Source organism: Plectropomus leopardus, chromosome 24, assembly GCF_008729295.1.
Source record: "Plectropomus leopardus isolate mb chromosome 24, YSFRI_Pleo_2.0, whole genome shotgun sequence".
Classification (NCBI taxonomy): Eukaryota; Metazoa; Chordata; class Actinopteri; order Perciformes; family Serranidae; genus Plectropomus; species Plectropomus leopardus.
In genome coordinates this window covers 5,701,126-5,721,122 of record NC_056486.1, presented here as the reverse complement: position 1 = coordinate 5,721,122, position 19,997 = coordinate 5,701,126, and the positions used below count along the sequence as shown (strand labels likewise).

General features: G+C 39.6%; 1 protein-coding gene across 2 annotated transcripts; it reads right to left on the bottom strand.

Annotated features, from left to right (window-relative positions):
* Window positions 1-844: 844 nt before the first annotated feature.
* LOC121962632 (OX-2 membrane glycoprotein-like) lies at window positions 845-19,469 on the bottom strand. 2 transcript variants are annotated; one of them, XM_042512850.1, is made up of 8 exons: window positions 19,463-19,469; window positions 16,681-16,764; window positions 16,432-16,560; window positions 15,223-15,546; window positions 14,147-14,476; window positions 11,858-12,142; window positions 10,649-10,750; window positions 845-4,264 (listed from the first exon to the last, which is right to left on the bottom strand). In XM_042512850.1, the coding sequence occupies exons 3-8, from the start codon at window positions 16,499-16,501 to the stop codon at window positions 4,260-4,262; spliced, it is 1,116 nt and encodes a 371-aa protein (XP_042368784.1). In that variant the 5' UTR covers window positions 16,502-16,560; window positions 16,681-16,764; window positions 19,463-19,469; the 3' UTR covers window positions 845-4,259. The 2 variants fall into 2 exon arrangements, with proteins under 2 accessions (XP_042368784.1, XP_042368783.1); XM_042512849.1 differs by lacking the exon at window positions 19,463-19,469 and adding an exon at window positions 16,946-16,978.
* Between the last annotated feature and the right edge of the window lie 528 nt (window positions 19,470-19,997).

Genomic DNA, 19,997 nt, shown 5'->3' with positions numbered 1-19,997 from the left:
CTTGAGCTTATGTTACTCGACAATCGCTTCACACGTCTCTTGGCAACAGCAGAAATACTCCTGGTTGTGAATGACTGACTGAACATTTTAAGGAACAATAAAAACAATTGCATCCTTTGAACTCATGCTTTAACTTCATGCCAACGATTATTTTACAAACATTATTTTGGCATATAACTGAAATTTATCCATGACTCACACAACTGACTCACTTGAATACCTGAAACAACACTTGTGGAACTAGACATGTTAATTTAAGGGTATTTTAAGCTTTAAATATTTGCACTGGTTAGTCATAGATCTTTATTTAAAAAAAAAAAAAAAACGGCACAACGACATTGTTATGCCACTCACAAGGTCTGAGAGTGAAACAGTAAAGTCACTTGAGTGGGCTGTGGAGGAAATGAGTTTCCCATTGTGTAACATTTTGGTTATTGTACCACCCACAGCCGTCATACATCACAACCCAACAACGTCTAAAGAATCCAAACTACTTTAGAGAGTTAGTATTCTTACTCACTATCTCCAAGCACAGATTACAAAAATAAGCAGTGGAACAAATGCAGATAAAGTTTCTGGTTTTATTTCTGACGCACTTTTAACTTCAGATTTATCTCAGCACCAGCACAAGAAACTATTTCTTACAGGTACTTAAAAGGTAAATACTGGTCCAATAACACTGTAACACTGAAGATGTGATTATTAAACTGACACAGAAAACTGCAGATAGATACTTTTTTTTTTTACTTCAAAGGCATTTATTAACATCTTTAGGATCTTCTTGATATACAGATATTTGACTTTACTGTAAAACCATCTATCTGTGGTGATTTACTTATTTAATATATATATATATATATATTTTTTTTTTTTCCTGATAAATGAGATTTTCTACAAAATTAACTGTACACAGCCCATGTAGGCCTAAATTAATATTTCCCCAGGTAAAAAGTTAATTCTAACACTGGTGCTCCCGATAGTTCAGCTGTGTAGGTTGCTGTACAACACACACACATACTCGCACATGCACGCAAACACACACACTCCAAATTTCTTTCACTTTCCCACACACAACCTCTGTCTAACACCGGCAGTGATCCACAGCTACAGGAATCGTTTGGGTGGTGTGAAGCACATGAAGGTCACAGGTCGACCACCCCTCTCTGTCCCGCACAGCAAGCAGCTATAAATAACAAACCTTTCATTATTTCCCACTCAAACCGTCATTTCAGTGTGACTCACAGCAGGGATGGTTCACTAAATGTTACATTTTAACCTCCATCCCCCTGCTTCTTTTTGATTTCCTGTAACTTGTAGGTGTAGTTCAGAATTGGCATCCTTTTAATCATCCTTCTTTTCTAGTTTACAAAGGTTTTTCTCAGTGACAACCACAAATGGAGGTGACATAGCACCCTGTGGTGGCTATTTTGTGGTCAGCAGCAATCAGACAGCAGATGAAGTTTCAGCTACCTTAAAGGGCCTGAAAATCTATTTTCTCACTCAGTTGTGAGCAGTGGTGTGGTGGAGGGTTTATACTGGTGTACAGGGTTGACCCATCTTTTTTTGTAAGCATTTACCAACTATTTGCCAAAAAGCCATTGGGATACCACTACTACCATTACACCAACAGCTGTGAGTAATGGGGGGATGAAGACAACATTTCCTTCCAAACTTAGAACAGTTTTTGGTTATTTTATTTGGTGATTTCCACATTGTAGAATATGACCATGCACCAATCAGGACCAGGTTTTATTTCTAACCTATTTTCTTGTGTCTAATTTTGTCAAGGTGACAAATGGGAACAAAAATAGTTGAAACTGGTCCAGTGCTGAGCAAATAAGGCTGCGATGTAATCCCTGCCGACAGCTGAGTGACGTCAATTTACATCCACTGTAAATGCTTGTTTTTGCCACTGACAGGATTGTTATCAGTGAAAGAATCACTACAGAGCCAGACCAAATCAGCAACATCCCCGAAACTGCTATTGTTGAACCCACCAGTGGCAAACTTAGCCATCTGGGGGCTCCAGGTGAGCAGTCATTTGGGGGCCCCTGCATCCATCTATCTGATGTCCTTTTAAATATGTCATAATTTACCTTGGTTTTCCAGAGGGGGGCAGTAGGTTGATCATGGTCTTGTGTTCTACTGTATCAACTATGAAGTGAGAATACCACACAAGACAATAAGAGATCAATTATGGAGACATATAATAATATAATATAATACTGACTGACTGATCTCTGATCTAAAAGTCAAATCAGATTTATTGGCATGAATGTTTGTCACATTGTTGCCAAAGCAAAATAACAGGTTATCAAATACATTACAGAAATATATTTTAATCACATTATATACATACTGTTTAGTTACATAAAACATTTAGTGTGGAGCTTATTTCTCTTCGTTTATAATAATATTCCACATATTTTGCAGTTAAAACTGCACACTGACTTTTCTCCCCAGGCAGTTTCTGAAGATTTGGAAAGTGGATAAACCCAGGAGATATATGTCGGTGATTGTTTTTCAGAGAAATATTGTTTTAATAAATCGTTGTATTTGTCACAGTGGAGCAGGAAGTGAGATTCAGGCCTGTCTTTGATGACAGAGTGAACACAGCTTTGAAAAAGGTAGATACCTTTGGCAAGTTTGTTACAAACTCCTGTTTTTTCTCCCTCTTCTTCTTTTTCTGTGAACCGCAGCTCGCTTCATGGTTTGTCTCTCTGTCCGTGTTTTGTTTACATGAATTCATTCTCAGCGCGCTGGAATCGTTTCCGCATACGCGCTGCGCAGTACGGTGATGCGCATCTTGGAATAGTCCATGTAGTGCCGACTGAAGGGGGGGGCTTATTGATGAATTAGGCATTCCGATGCTATTTTTGGGAAGGGATTTTTTGAAAAACGTAATAAATTAGCAAAAAAATACAGGAAGGGCATTTGGGCGAATGCCTGTTTTGCCTAATGGTAAAGTCCACCTATGGAACCCACCAGACTTCATTTAATAAACATTACTTTTATCATCGTAAAACACACTGTGATGGGTTTTTTTTACTGCTAAATGTATATGGTTGCGAACTTAATTTTGTTGTACCTGAACAATGACAATCAACCTACCAATCTATCCATCCATCTATCTATCTATCCAAAGTCAACAAACAAAATAAAACTCACACAAACGGTCTTGGTTTAACTGTTCCAACAATCATAATGCTGGTTTGACTGAAATAAACCTTTAATTCACATGGTTAGATGTGAATATGCTATACATGCTAAAATTTCTGTTTCATATATGTAGTCTGGTGGGTTTGGTGATAGCGACTTTGTAGCTGTTACTAGTTAAACAGAAACAATATTACTCTTTAACTAAAAGGTCTACCACTGTCAAGACCCTTTCCATAATGTTGTAAGACACTTAAATCATAAATGGAGTGGCAAACACAAGCACTTCTGGTAGACGTAAATTGACACTGCTTAATTGCCCCAAGTGGCTAAATTGCAGCCCGTTTTGCTGCAGCCCCATCTGCAGCACTGAACCAACTTAAAAAAAATTAGTTGCTCCAATCAGTCATTTAGACACAAAAACTTGGAAAATAGGGTCTAATATGTTTGAAATAGGTTAGAAAATGCCAAAGTTACCCTTTAAGGAGCTTACTTAAGAATATAGTAAAATATGTTTAAGGACTATTTTGTGTTATTTTTAAATAGGAATTGACAAATCTGACAAATCTCCAACAGATAAATGACTTATTGATTTATTTCAGTATTATATCAATTAATTTTTGTTAAAGTTCTCTTCATAACACAAATACTTCAAACCAACTGAGCAATCTGTGTTTAAGGTAGATATATCAACCTAAACTTTTAAAAATATATAACTTATTACTCTGTTGAACATCTTAAAATTCACACACACACACACACACACACACACACACGCACCACTGGCCCTCCATGATGCCATAAGATACACTGATGCAAATCCAAATCCCTCTGCTCATATTTTCTACTGTAAGTGTGACATCTAGCAGTAAATAAGTGGTTTTAGTTGTACATGTTGTAGTAAATGATAAGAGGAATGTGTGTCTGCACTTGCGGGATCTTCTCAGCTTATGGGAGCAGAACCGGCCGTGTTGGCTCGGCTCTGTGACAGCTCTGTTCCCTTCCTGTGCACGCTGAGCTGGAGGGCACGGTGCTGAGCAGCTAGGTCAGCCTCAGAACGCCGCTGGACCTTCATCAAAGCAGCAGTGACGTCGGCCTCCAAATCAGTCTGGACAGAAAGAGACACACAGTTAGTTGTACAGCTTTGTCCCAAAAAACTTCTTCACATTTTGCATTGATCGACACAAATCCTTCCTTTAGCAGGCTGCATGTCCTGTCAGGCTGTGACAACATTTTCCTGACTGAGCACTCCCCGAGATCAGGTTTCTGAGAAACTGGCTTATTTTATCCAAATAAAAGAAAAAAGAAATTTTGCTCTTTTCGCATTTTTAACATTAACATTGGAGTGGAAAAGAAAAAATAGCTGAAGACAGATTACAACAACTGCTATCTGCACAAAATGATCCGCTGACATGAGTATTTGCATTTAAGCTGTTAATTTAAAACAGATCAAGGTGTTTTTAAGTAGCAATACAGTATCAGAAAACATAATATTTTGATTCTCAGATGTATTGGATTATTATTATATATGATTATTGATTATTGTAATGGATTTTCCTTCAGTACTGTCTCTGCAGTTGCATCCAGTGAAGACAATTTCTCAGAACACAAATTTCCTAACGTCATGGGCACAGGTTGCATTTACTTGATATAAATCCCACACAGTACTGCAAAAATAAACACAGCAAGCACATTCACGCCTGTATCCCCCAAAACACCCACTCGCATCGAGACAGACCACAAAAATATTAAAACATTGCAGGAATTCCTCAGCCATGATTAAGTGCTTGCCACGCCTTGACATACATGTGGCAGCAATGTGAGTTATGCAGCGGTGGTTCACTTTAGCCGATAGCACTGAAGCTGAAGCAACACATGTGGCCTAAAAGCCAATTAGAGCCAGAGTGACATTTTAAGTGTAAAACAGAGAACTGGAAAATCAATCAGAACTGCGCCAAAAAACATCTGTGAAAAAGAAACTGTTGTGGCAGCAGCAGGTGTCACTTTCATCATGTAACATGTTTGAATATCATGTTTTCTGACCTCTAATCTCTGAGGAGCAATCAGCTCAGCCCTCAGCTCTGCCCTCATGACCGGATGCGGTCACTCCCATGCACTTCCTGTGGTGTTGCAGATTGAAAGGTGCCACTAAAAACATGAATAAAAGCCTTGTATCTAAAGGTTAACTTCCGGTTGCTGCGACACCACCGCACCTTATAGTCTGTACATCTCCGCCCGACCACACCAAAACTAACATGGAAACAGACACAAATAGACCAGCAGAATTTTACTGGAAGAACCTCAAGCCTCTGCCCAACTTCCCAGCCATGATTTTAGCATGCAGAGACTGAATTACGCCCCCTGATACAAAAGAACCACAAAGGCCTATTTGTGGCCGGCTCTCGGTTCAGCTTCAGCCGCAGACATCACAACTTTTCAGGCCGTCCACGGCGGGTTTCTCTGCAGCTGAGCATCTCAGACACACTTTAAATATTTGTCATCATGGAGTTTCGATTTCAGACAGCTGCCACACATACAAGAATTTTCACACAAAAATAATGTGGAATAAACATTAAGACAGTTGAGCTGCAGCTTTATTTTGTCCTGCATAAAATATATCTGTCTTCATCTCTACAGCAACAGCTAAAAGGGTCACCTCACCCAAATCACAAAAAGCATATTTATCCTCTTACCTCTGGTGGTATCTAAGCCATGCAGATATTTTTGGTTTTGCAATATTTGACAGATTTGTGTCTCCACTTCAATAAAAAACTACATTAAAGGAACACTTCAGTATTTTCAACCTGGACCCTATTTTCTTATGTTTTTTGTGTCAAACTGACTAATGGGAACAACAGTTTTTGAAATCGGTCCAATATTGAGCAGAACAGGCTGTAATGTATCAAACTAAAACACTAACTAGTGCTTGTTTTTGCTGCTGACAGTCTCACCCTGTTATTATGAGTAATTAAGTAAAGGTTTTTTTATATAGCACTTTTAAAATCACAGTTACAAAGTGCTTCCCAAACACATGTACACACACTTAAAATAAATAAGTGAGTTTCACTAAATTACTATATGGAACTAAGTACAATGAGAGATAGACAAGACCAAAACAAAGACAAACATAACACATGGCTACGCTTTATAGGAAGGCTTGCCTATAAAGGTGGGTTTTTGGAAAGCATTTAAAACAGTCCAAGGAATCAGCAAATCTGATAAATTGGGTATGATTGTTCCAGAGTCAGGGCTAAAACAGCAAATGCACAATCACCTTTTGTTTTATAGACGTATCGGGGGACAGATAAGAGGCCGAGATTTAAAGATCAGAGTGGCCGAGATGGAGAAGAAGGAGCAAGGACTGAATGCAGCAGAACACAAGAGGATCTCCACCGATGGCTTACACAGAGCAGCCAGTCAGACCAGAGGGGAGAAACGAAAGCACCTGACGAAGAGAGGGAGGACAGCCGGCATCAGGGCGAGGCTGACCCGACTTTGACCGAGAGCTGTCCCTTTACCAAGCCTTCTGGCTAATGTCCGGTTGCAGGAGAATTGTGTGGACGAAATGCGATTGAGGCTCACTCAGCAATCAGGCTGTTGCACGGGATGGGCAAACCTTGTTTATACACATGCAGCATAGCCGACAGGACACAAGACTCCATATGCCCAGATCCCCACCAGAGGAAGAAGCATCAGTGACATCGGTGAAGTGAGGTGTCTGCACAGAGCTCATATGATACTGAAAGGCAGCACCCAGCCCTGTGCCACAGTCTGTTCACCCTGCTGCTGTCTGGCAAAAGATACAGAAATATCCGCAGCCAAACCACCAGACTACAGAGCAGCTTCATTCTCCAGGCTGTGAGACTCCTAAACTCATCCCTCAACTCCAAACGATATAGCAGGATTTAGTAACAAATTTTAACTTCATTTTTTAAAGTACCTGCAGAAGTGTTCCTCCTGCAAGTTCCTGCTCATAGACATTACATTGTGATGACGTCATAGGATTTCACAAAATAGTCTCTGGAAGCTGTTGTTGCGTATAATGCAGTTAGAAAAGCCCTTAAAAATATGATGAAATTAATGAGGTCAGCTCCACATAAGGACAGAGGCGTCACAGCTCTCCTCCCTGAAACTGCAATCTGAATCACATCACAGTAAAAGCCTGTGTTCCCGGCACGTCAGCCGAGCCAAGACTGGAAATACAGTACGTGTGTGTCTGTACAGTCGAGTGTTGTTATCAGCTGGGCAGCCACTCAACTTTGGGCTCTGTTCCTTTTTGTCACTACGCCCTTCTCTAGGCTCCTAATGTCCCCCCCACACGGTCAGAGGGATTAGACAGAAAAAGAGTGTCTTTTCTTCTGGTTTCTTCGTCACGACAATCAGCACAGCCACTTGTTATTCTGCTCAGGATCCACGGAGTTGGAAATGAGGGAAGTCTTGAGTAAAAGGGCGCTTTTTTCCCTGAGAAAAAATCTATTTTTGCAGCTGAACTATGTCCAAAATCTCCCACAGATACTTCTGGTCCAACAACACCATCAATCACATGCAAGTACAGTGTTTAAGAGACTGTCCCCAACCATCTCATGAGTGAAGACGGGAGTAACACTCTTAAATCAACAGCATGATTAAGGCCTTTGTTGTGTGCGACCCATGTGGGCGACTATTGGTTTTGGAGCTCGACATATTGAGGTGACAAAGAAAGTAGGAATTGAAGCGATGTGTCAGTGGGTTTCCATCTTGAAGACAGGAGGAAAACGGGCGCTTGTGCTGTTTCTTATCGCACAAGAAAACAAAGGAAAGGAAGAGATGGAGGAAAAAGGAAAACTCATTAATCTTTGTTGTTTAGGAAATTCATTGCTCTGGAAGAATTTGTGACATTTTATGTCAAAAATAAAGCGGTGGAAAAGTATTCAAATCCTTTACTTAAGTAGAAGTACTAATACCACACTGTAAAAAATACTCTATTATAAGTAAAAGTCCTGCACTGAGAATGATACTTGAGTAAAAGTAAATAAAATAAATCAGGAAAAAGTATGAAAAGTAAAAGTACCCAATGCAGACAAATCTTCAAACCTCAAAATGATTGAATAAAAAATTAAAAAAAAACATTACAAACCTCAAAATTATACAAAGAAAAAACACACCCTAAAAATCTAAACTATTAAAAACAGAACAAAAAACATCTCAAAGCATCAAAATGATACAAAACCTAGAACCCCCCGCCCAAAAAAAAATCACTGAAAAAGGGAAAAAAGAAGATCAGAAACTCCTCAAAATAATGAAAAAAATGAAAACTCCCCAAACTCAAAATTATAAAAATTCTCTGAGAATCAATTGATTGATTAATCAGCTAAACAATGCAGCTGCATGTGTATAAACAGTTTGGTAAATTAATTTATAACAGAAATAATATTTTACATACTCTAAACTATGTTGTATGATGATGTATGATGTTGATGTATGTACCCAAAGATCTTAATTTGTGAAGTAACTAAAGCTGTCAGATAGATGTAGTGGAGTAAAAAGTACAATACTTCCTTCTGAAATGTAGTGAAGTAAAAGTATAAAGAAGCATGAAAAAAATAATCAAGTAAAGTACAAATACCTCAAATTCATACTTAAGTACAGTACTTTAGTAAATGTGTTAGATTCCATCACTGTACAAACATCAACTACATTTACGCATTAAATTCTCACATGACTCTGGTTGGCTCATGAAGCCCACGTTAAACCCAAATCGAGTCTCGCCGTGGGACTGTCCTGACCTTGACTCACCAGCTCCCACTTTTGTTTTTCTTCCGTTACGACTTGTGTTTGGCTGGCTGAAGCGCCAAAGCCTCTGTCAGTGCCATGATAACTTTCCCCGCCTCTCCTCGGTGGGGACAAAATTTATGATAAAGGGGAAATGGGCAGAGGTCCACACGCCACAATACGCTGGCACTGCTCTGTTTCCGTGACACCGAAAAAGACGATTGTGGGAAAGGTGATAACAGGAGTCGAGGGAGTGTTGATGACACACGAGTAAGCATAACACCTCTGTGTGGAAAGTCACTGCGAGCCCCGAGTCAAACTTTCCAGTGTAATTTCAGAGAAAAGCGACGCATTTCATGGTCAGGTGCACCTGCACACGCTTTAAAAACAAAAAAAGTTTGCCTCATGTCCTAAGAGAGGGTTCCTGCAGTTTAAGGCAAGGTAGATTTAAGATTAAGATGTTTTTTTAAAGCCACTAAGAATTAAGTTTAAGACCAATTTTCTAATGACTAAAACTGACTTTTTTGTCCAGTGAAAAAGTTAGATTATCTCCATTATATGTTGAAAAAACATCCCTTTTTAGAAAGGAACACATGAAAGACAATGAGCGCTTTTATTATGAACAATATCACAATTATCATAATTTCTTTTTTCTTTTTTTTCATCTATAGAAGCACTCATTTTCCATGTGTGAAAGCAGCTGTTGCATATTCCAGCTGTGTAAATACTGTCTCCTAAATCATTCTGGCAAAAAATGTAACCATTCATTACACTGGGTTAATTTTGTTCTCTTATTTTATTTGGCATATTTGAAATAGAGATCTAACTAAACTAGCTAAATTTGTCTGGTTTGGTTGCGTAGTATTTTTCACTGATGCGCCTGGAAATAATGCAGATAGGAGCGATGGGAGTGAACAAAAATGGGTCAGAAGGTCAAAATAATGAGCTGAAAGTTTCTGAAATGCTCCATAGACTTGAAAGGAACACCAAAACTGGGTGATAGTTGTCTTTTTGGTCACAATGAGTGACCCTTTTCATGTTCTCACAGTCACGGTATCCTTTGCTTATATAAAAATTTTGCCTACAGCAGCTTTATGCACAACTTTTATGTGTTTTTTCAGGATTTCCTTGGCTCAAGTTCTCAGAGGTTGTTTTGGTGTGTTAGGATGTTTATGTAACCAGAAAAAATGTGAATACTTCACCATAATCACTACAATGACAAACTTGGCAAAAGCAATGGGCCACTAGACAAACAATGAGCTGCATATCAGCCGAGTGCTTTTCTCCCATGACAGATCTGTAGTGAAGAAAAGAAAAGCCCATAGAAAAGACTCCAGTATCTGAAAACACTGTTTCAGTTAAACGTCAGTCTGTTCCAAGTGCCTCTCACTCATTTTCTTCACCCACGTTTTCCTGAACTCCAAAAGAAAACATCCACCTTCACATACTCTGCATTTGCATTATTTCTGATGACATGCTGTAATTTAGTCTTTTGCAACCACTCTGTGCACTTCCCAGAATGCCTTTGGAAAACCACAAGCGCAAAGCAAATGTTGCATACAGCTGCTGCAGACTTCACCAGCACTGCTGTCTCTTCTAGGTGGATTAAATCAGATTGTAATTGAACAGCACCCAAACAAATGTGGACAGAAATACATTTTGTGGAGTCATGTAGGATGAGTGAATGCGGCTCGAAGCAGTAAACGTTTGTGGGAAGTGAAGCTGCAGAGTCCGAACTCACCGTCGGTGCAGATGAAGCACTTGCAAAGACACACACAGAGACACAGGAGGAGGACCGCTGCCACACCGCACACTGAGAGGAGGACGACCATGGCTGGACCCACTGTGGCATACACACACACATATATACATTTAAAGCTCTGTTTATGTTTTATGACATCTGGGCTAAACATGATGTGGTTGCAGAATAAAGACTTTCTCATGAGGAAAATAGTCCTTCTCGTATGACATTACAGGACTCAGGATCCCATCAAAGCAGCCACAAGTACCCTGGACTAAAATAGCTGAGAATACACATGTGGAAAACAAAAGGTTTCTTTCTACTGCATCTCAGCATCCAAAGATTGGAAATATCTTATTCCCACTGTAATATACTTTTTAAACAAGGCAATATAGTCACTACTTTTTTTTAATGTAGCTTTGCACACGTGTTTTTATTGTTCTATGGAACTGCTGTGTGATTTTATGTGAGTCCTGTGGGTGTGAATGCCTTTTTTTCATGTTGTTTAAACCCCGACTGAAGGTAATTTCTGTCACTATGTGATAGACTATCGATTCTTGAATGTCTGTACAGACATATTTGTAGCCGTGACAGTCAGCATTGCTTTAAATATGGATGTTTCTATAAAGAGGCAACGAATTAAAAACACAATGCTTACGGGCACTGCCACTGGCAAACATTGAAACCCCAGCAAAATGGTTTGATTTCTTCCGAAAACATGGGGAAATAGACAATGAGCAACTTGGCACTAAATGTCCTGCAAACTGCTAGAAATTAGTAAAAGGTGACAATAAAATGGCCTGAAAAATAGCTTTAAAATGACATTGTGTGAGTTTGGTGGATTATTAGAAATGTATCAAAAATCTGAGTAAAAATGCCAATAAAACTACATTCACAATCATTTAAATAATAATAAAAATAGTTAAAAGTAAAACACATAGATACATTCTTTATTTATGGGGGGTCATTTTCTTGTATTTTTTTTTCTTGCTTCTTTAAAGGTAATTTCCTTGTAATTACTTACTTTTTTCTGATTTCTATTTTTTTGGGCCATGTTGTGTTGAGTTGCTCACTTCCTCCCATCTATGTTTTTAAAATAAATTATGCCCATTTGCTTACATTATAAAGGGTTAATTGGTCAACCATAAAAACCTCACAGCAATTAATCCAATAAAAACCCCACTGAAACAGGTTCCACAAGCTCCTCACTGTGTGTGCTGAGAGACGCTGTCAGAGGTTTGGCCAAACCCGGGTGGTGCACGATACACTTGACGGACAGGTCACTGAGCAGCCCTGATTGGAAGAAGAGCGTGCTCGTCACTACTGTTGTGCCGTCGCCCTGCTCGTAGGCTGATGAAATGGGCGGTCCAAGTGTTCGGTTCTCCCCGTCGATGTTCCACATTATCTCCGCTGCAGGTCGGGACTGAGTGGTGCAGTTTGCCTCTGTGACTCCAGAGGACGAGGTCACATGGGTCACCTCTGGTTTGGGTAAAACTGGAGAAAGAAAAATTGTGTTTAGTTACTGCTTGTAAATAATATTTGATTTTTTTCTTCAGTAAATTGAGCATGCATTGTTTTCTGTGATAATCTACTGGCAACATTTTGTATTTTGTCTACAGCTGTCAATCACAGACAGCAGAAAGCACAGATCTGTCCCTCTGCCTTTATAATGGAGATGGAGAGACGGAGCACATCGCCTGTCAATCTCTTTTTTCCCGCGGACACAATGTCACAGATTGTCCTCGGACGGGCCGCCAGCAAACAGAAGCGAAGCAGCTTTTACGAACTCTGTGTGGTTGTGTCTGGATCTCCTGTCAGTTGAAACAAAGCTTGTTCAGCAGAGCAAGGCGAAGGACACACACACACACACACACACACACACTGCGGCCTTGTGTCTGGGGAAACAGTGAGCCACTCATCCCCCTGGGCTTTCTCCCAAATTAATCACCCCTCTCCCCTCAGTGACACCCCTCCCTCTGTAAACACAAAAACACACACACACAGAGGAAGATCAACGTCCACTCACACTCCTGGAACGTTTGCCTACGACCTCTTCGTCTTAAAGGTTACGCTCTTTGTGCTTTACACCTCTCTGGCACAGTAGCTGCACTGAGACGGGAAAGAGAGTGTTGGCGTGGGACACGAAGTGCCGTCGTTTAATGACCCACTAGAAACTCTCACCTCAGGGTCTGTTTATACACAGCGCTTCCTTTTCCAGAGCTATATCTGGGACACACACACACAGTTGCACACACTTCCTCTGAACCTACAGTATATCTCCAAGTCAAGATCATCTGGAAAATAATCCCTAAAGTGTACAGTGTTTACGGCCTGAGCTGCACTGGTTAATATTGGTTATTTTGATGTTTTTATTGTGGAGTTTTGTGTGTTTGTATAAAGGACAATCTAGAAGAAGCCAATCCCAACCTATCTTTGGTTATAAATGCTGTGGTATAGTAAGTAGAAGTCCATGCTTTATATATGTTTACATTCTATGTTTAGTTTTTGCCACTTTGATTGTCTATATGATCATTTTATTTATATTGACTATTCGGGACACATTAAATCTATTGCACAACTGTCCGTCAATGGAGAGGAATCAGTTTTTCTTTAGTGAGGGTTTGTGCTACTTTCGTGAGTCCAAACTAACCCTTTAAAACACCAAAGTCACACAATAACTACAACAAACTCACTGATCAAGGCAGCGGTGGACCAGCAACTCCTGTGAAACTGTGTTCAGCAAGCACAATTCCTGCTGTTTTGGTCAAAGGAGTTCAGCTTTAAATAGTAATGTTTTAGCAAAATGCATGTGATGGTAAAAAACTGAGTATACGACCTGATAAATGAGACTTGGATTATAGTGCACAAGTTGTGTGAGTTTTTGTAAACACATGTTTTGATATAGTTTTGCTGTTGTTAAATGGGAGCCCCTATGACTTCAAATTTATTAAGAGTTTTCTCTTATTTTGGATTCTTCAGTCACAGCGGAAACAAGTGGGAAATACAAAGTTTTCTTCACAAACTCAATGTAACTTGGGTGAGTAACTGATATACGAATAGTCATTTGGAGGGTGAAGTATTCATTTAAATACTAAATCTGGAAATCTTTGGCAATATGACGGCTGCTGTCTTTCTGATTATGATCGGTTAGCCCTTATATGGCATCATCAGTTTGGTGAAGAGAACTGGGGAGCTCGGAGCTTGGAGATTGTCTCCTTTATTATTAAAAACCCTGGTTACATTTTTTTTCCAGTAATGAGAGGCTGGAATAAACAGAAATGTGTCAACATTGCTCTGTCTTTACGGGACTGGTTTAGAACAATGCCTGGAAATCCCTTATATCAGCCATAAGTTCCAAAATAGCCTCATCAAACACAATCATTTATTTGCGATAGCTTCACTTGAGAAGCTTAAAGGGACACCATTTTCTTCATGTCAGAGTCTAACTAAAGGATTGAAATAAAGGTCTACTTTAAACACTCGTACGCAGACACTCACCATAAACAGAGAGGCAGGCGATGTCACTTCTGGTGCCGTCTGGGTATGTGTGAAACTCGCAGGTGTAGCAGGCCTCGTCCTCCGTTTTTACCGCCTGGATGGTCAGCTGGGTGTCGCCCAGTGTCCGGCTCAAGCTCACCCGACCCAAGTACTGATCCTCTATGCTCTGGTGGCCGCGTTTGGCGAAGGAGCCCACAGTGGTGGTGTCACCCTGCTCCGCTGTCTTCCTCCACAGCACCTGGTGCACTCTCTGGGGGAGGCTGTACCAGCAGGACAGTGTGACCGGCTTCCCGCTCACCGCGGTCTTATTGCCCTCCTGGTGCACTTTACCTGCGATGAAGGAGATGTTATTTACCCTGTGAAACCTGAAAAATTGATGCGATTTAGTTCAAAAACGTGTATAAATGGCAATGAGCAACTCGGTCAGAAAAGTTCAATAAATTGCAATAAATTGGAAGTTTGTAGAGAATTCTTCTTAAAATGCTAGGGGAAATGTCTACGAGAAAAAACTACATTGATAAGAATCAGAATTATATATTTAAAATTATGTAACAAATTTTTTACAATTTTTATTATTATTTCCAGGTCATTTCATTGTTTTTGTTTTTTTTTTTTAAAATTTTTTAAAACTAGTTTTCAGGTAATAATAAAAATTAAAATCATGCTATCTTTTTGAGTCATTTTTTCTTCCGATGCTCATTGTCCTCTCAATCAAGCCAATTTGCTCAGGTTTCAAGGGGTTAATATCGAGAAAACTAAGATTTTTTTTATGTTGGCTGCGCGTGGATTTATTTCTGCTGACATCTAAACGTACAGTGAAAACTTAACATGATCGGCGCTTGTGTGAAATAAAAATGTGTGCGTGTGCATGTTTTAACAGGAAAGACTCGCTGGGTGGTCTGCCAGTTCAAACTGAAGCCTACTGCTTCCTGTCTCATCAAGGGTGTAGTGAGGAAAAACAAACACCTTCTGTGACCCTAATTTGTCTCTGCGGCAAAAAAGAACAAAGGTTCAAATGTGAGCTGCACTGAAAACTGCTTAGTGGAGCTGACTTGTGACCAAAGTCTCAGACTGACCAGTGACGCTGATGCACGTCCTGCCTTCCACTGAGCCAATGGGAAAAATGTCAAAGATGCAGAAGTAGCAGCCTTCGTCATCATGTTGCACCCTCTTGATGGTGATGTAGCTGGCGTCATTGTGCGAGGTGTTGAGCTGTACGTTGGGTTCTTGGTGGCTGACGCGGATCGGCACGCTTTGCTCGTACGCCAGGATGACCTTTCTGTGTCTGTTGAGCCAGCGCACTTGCCGGACGTTGTTGCCTGGTTCCGTGGTGACGTTGCAGCTGAGCAGCAGGGAGCGACCCGCCTCTGCGTTGAGACTGGCCGGAGCTATGACCTGAGCTAAGTTCAGAGACAAGATTACATTTAAATCCCATGCAGTACCAAAACAACAAGGTAAAAAAACCCTTATAAATATAAGCTCTTCATTCAAAATCCGACAATACAGATTATAATCTAAATATACTTAAAGTATCAGAGGTCTGCGGAAAAAATGGCCTCTGTGACTGATTTACTATTATACAACAATATTAATAATATTGTTAATACAGATGCAACAGTGTATAAGCAACAATTTATAGTTGCAGCCGATGGAAGTGGAGCTAGTTTGATACGGCCAGATTTTTGCACGGTGATACATTTTGTGTGCATAGTTTAGTATAAAGAAAGTAACTAGGTCATGATTTCTGCAAAGAGACATTGCTGTTAAGTTTTTCAAATTTATTTTTTGGCGCTTTGAGCACCACAAGCCAAGTGCCATCTAGTTCCATAATTTTAAAGAGAAGGCAGACATGTCTCCAGCTGATATCTTCAACACTATGCAACTTACACCAAAACAATCTAGACTGATAAACAGCACTATAGGCAAGGGTTAAAATGTGTGTTTTTGATTTGTGAAAAAAATACAACCTGAAACCTTAACGGCACTATCTAGAGCCAGTGTTTAGTTTGTCCCTTCTGGGCTTCTCTAGCAACATGGTAATCTCTGTAGAAGAGGACCCGCTACTTGTATAGATATAAACAGCTCGTTCTAAGGTTAAGAAAACTCTGCAATTCCCATTTTCAGGTGATTAAAGACTTAAACACGCATGCTTATTATATCATATTCCATTTCTGCCAATATATCCCCCTAAATCCTACACACTGGACCTTTACGTAAACTCTCTGAAGTTAGATTTTTCTTTCACACACAAACCAAAAAAAGCACTAATCTGACACATAACGTACCTTGCGTCTTGGAAACATTCGCTCCTATGATCCAGAGCAGCAGACACAGGGGCAGGGCGGGTCCACACATCGCACACAGATGCTGAGTTACACACCCTGAGCCAGTATCACATCCAATCCAGGATCCAGCTGCAAACACAAACACCGTCAGAGAACCCAGCCACAACCTGAACCTACAACTAACTCGTGGCTTTACCACATTAACACCATAAATTAAGTATGAACGGAGAGGCTGTGATGCAGGCGTACCGCCGTCAGCTGTCCAGTGTTGTGACTTGTTGAGCTGCTGTTGGTCAGCACAGTCGTAGCTGCATCTTACTGACACACTGAGTGCTGTCATGGGAAACATGAAGCCAGAGGATGACATGAGCAATGACAGCATCATCTCAGCATCATAACAGATTACACTCATTGCTGTTTTTGCAGCTTAGTTGCCATGTTAAAGGGATAGTTATGATTTTTTTGTTAGGTGGGGTTGTATTGGGTACTTATCCACAGTCAGTGTGTTACATACAGTAGATGTCAGTCGGCACGCCCCCAGTTTGGAGAAGCAGACTGGAGTCAAATATGGAAGCCTAAAAAAGCCTTAAAAAAGAATATAAGTTTACGTGTACATTTTATCAAGAGTGTTTTCATATTCATTTTGTGCTATTTTATACTTCAACAGCTGTCATTTTAGAAAAAAAATATTGTGTTTTTTTTGTTTTTACTCTGCTATGTTATCATGGTGTATAAATCATTCTCAGTGTGGCTCAGCGCCCAAATATATCTCTGACATTCTTGTGACATATGAACCTTCAAGGACCCTGAGGACATCTGGGGACGGCCTATTGACTGTCCAAAGAGAAGCAGTGTTTTGTCATCATGCAGCACAAAACCTGGAATAACCTCCCGGATAATGTTTGACAAGCCCTGACTGATCACTTCTGAGTCAAACCCAAAAACGTTGCTATTCTACGCTGCCTACTCCACCTGGTAAAGGCTGCAAACTTATTTTTGTGATTTTAAATCATTTTAAATAATCGTTTTACCTTTGGGGCTCTGCAATTTCACTTTTTTAATGGTGTTTTTTTTTGTAAAATCAATACGAAGTCACAATAACACGAAATAACAAATAATCAAACAGCGGCTCCAGTTTTCAGCCAGCTAAATTGACTGTTTTTGTCAATGGTGTCTCGTGGCATTGAACATGAACATTAAGCAGAAAAATTACTCTCAATATAGCAAACGCTTAAAACTGATGTTGATTTTTTTGGCTGGCCTTTTTTTGGTGGCTAAAAAATGTTTCCTTGCTGCCCCCATCCACAGCAGTACATTTCTTAGCGTCTGTGTCAGACTCAAGCAACTTTCTGCAAACTGGGGATGAGACATCTACTGTATGTAACACACTGTCTCTGAATAGCTACCTCATATAACCCCGCTCCCAAAAATCTGAACTGTGCCTTTAATACATGTGTACACATCAACCACAACTGCTGCTGATTCAGGAAACATCACCTGAGGTCTAATGGAGGTTTTACAGGTTAATGCACAGCATGCAAACCCTGTCCAGTAAACACACAATCACCCGGCAGCAAAAAAAACAACACTTTAATGTCTAGACTGCGTCAGCCTTGAGATTTCAAAATCAATACCTGAAACAAACAAATTAAACAAATTACAGTGGCTGGATGATGATGCAAGAAGTGATGGGGAGGTATTTAAGTGATCACAGCATGAGTAAGTTTGTGTGTGAGCCGAGCCCAGCAGTTTGTGTTCAGATGCTGCTGTAAATTTACTCTTTTCTATATCCTGGACAAAAAGGTGGAAACGGTTAAGATCAGGCACAAAGCGACCTTTGATCAGACTCAACCAAACCACCAGAAAACCACAAGACAGACCAGGTTCAGACCTCAGAGCTTTATGGGTGTTTTGAGCTCTTTTACAGTGCCAAACATCTGGCTTCAAACATGCTGCCTGCTCCTGTTGGGCAACAGTTAAAACCGCTTTTCCACTACAAAACCTCACTGATTCAATCCATCAACTCTCAAGACTTTAATGTGAAAATCCAGCCTCATGGAGGTTATAAGTGTCACATTTAGGAGAGCTGAATATTTCATGCTCACCAAAAGAAACCAGACTGGCCACCTGGTACCAAAAACTGACCCTGAATCCAGATGTGCACAGGACATTTTCACCACAGCTGGTTCAGTCCCAAATGACAGATGTGATGTGAGATTTCTTAAACAGGTTGCAGGAGAAAGAAAGCAAAAAACTGCTTAACTTTTCCACATTTATGTTATTTTTTCTTACATAATCAAGCCAATTTATGTTGTTGTAAATATTTCTCTTGACAGGTTTACCACATGAAAATAAATGGTTAAAATGCCAAACACACACACACACACACATATATATATACATTTACACATACACACACACACGCACACACTTATTTATATATATGGAGGTACAATCAGGACAGTAAGTCCTGGCAGTAAAAATAAGATTTGGTATTGAATAAATTCCTGGTACTTTTTTCGATCATTTGGATTTATCTCTTTTCAAACTCTTCTCATGAAGAAATATTGTCACAAGAAAGAGTGACATGATGTAAAAAAAAAAAAAGCAAATAAAATGAAAAAAAATCAAATAAAATAAAAATCAAGTCTGTTTTATTTTTTATTGGAATTTATTTCAATGCCAAAGTTTACTTTTTTCTACAATTTTTTTTACAGCATGAGAATTTGGCCCGAAATATACAGTGAAAGTGGCTTTCTCACAGCGAGGGCACAGCAAGAAAAAAAGCGTGCAACTAAAATAGTGTCAGTGTTAGAAAATAAAATCACATTCACTTGAGTGAAATTATTTTTTAGTATATCTCAATTTTCATAGGTCATTACGAGCTTCGCCGTGAAAACTCAAACTAATTTAACCGTTGAAATTCCTTAATTAAGTAACAAAAACAAAAAAGTACACTACTACAACGATCCCCAGTCTTTTTAACTAATTTCGCTGCAACTTTTTTCACATTAAAAGACATTAAACTTACCCGCTGACAAATAAAGGTCCACAGAAGACAAAGTGAGCTCTCCGTTTTACAGGTAAAGTGAGACTGGAGCAGAAAGGTCCTCAAATTTAACTCGACTGAACTGAGTTGAGTTTCCTGCTGCAGCGTTTCAAACACTCATTTCTTCCTCGGCGAAAGCTGGCGGCAAACTGGACGAAAGCGCGAGGCCTGGTGGCCATTGTGTGCACGTGCTGCTAAAAATCTGCAGCATTCTTTAAATGCAAAATTGATAATTTATTAATTATATGATTAAATACAGTTGCACTCTGCAAGACCAGTTTTATAAAGACATATCTCTATTTACATAAATCTATCAAATTTCTCCTGCTTTATTGATGCATTTTTATTTGTTAATTATTTCATATTGGCTAAGTAGTTGGCTTTCAGTGTGTAGACTCTATACATTTTTTTTTTATATCATGAGTTCCTGCAACTTCAATCAAGCGTGTTCAAGACTTATTTAATGCCACATCAAATTAAATTTAAGACCAATGATGTAATAGCCAAGTTCATTATT

What these genes read in the sequence shown, in the direction of transcription:
- LOC121962632 (XM_042512850.1), bottom strand. Translation starts at nt 16,501, where the DNA reads ATGTGTGGACCCGCCCTGCCCCTGTGTCTGCTGCTCTGGATCATAGGA. An exon ending in GACGTGCATCAGCGTCACTG is followed by an intron (nt 14,477 to 15,222) that starts GTCAGTCTGAGA and finishes CCTTCATCGCAG; the next exon opens with GTAAAGTGCACCAGGAGGGC. An exon ending in AGCGTCTCTCAGCACACACA is followed by an intron (nt 10,751 to 11,857) that starts GTGAGGAGCTTG and finishes TGTATGCCACAG; the next exon opens with TGGGTCCAGCCATGGTCGTC.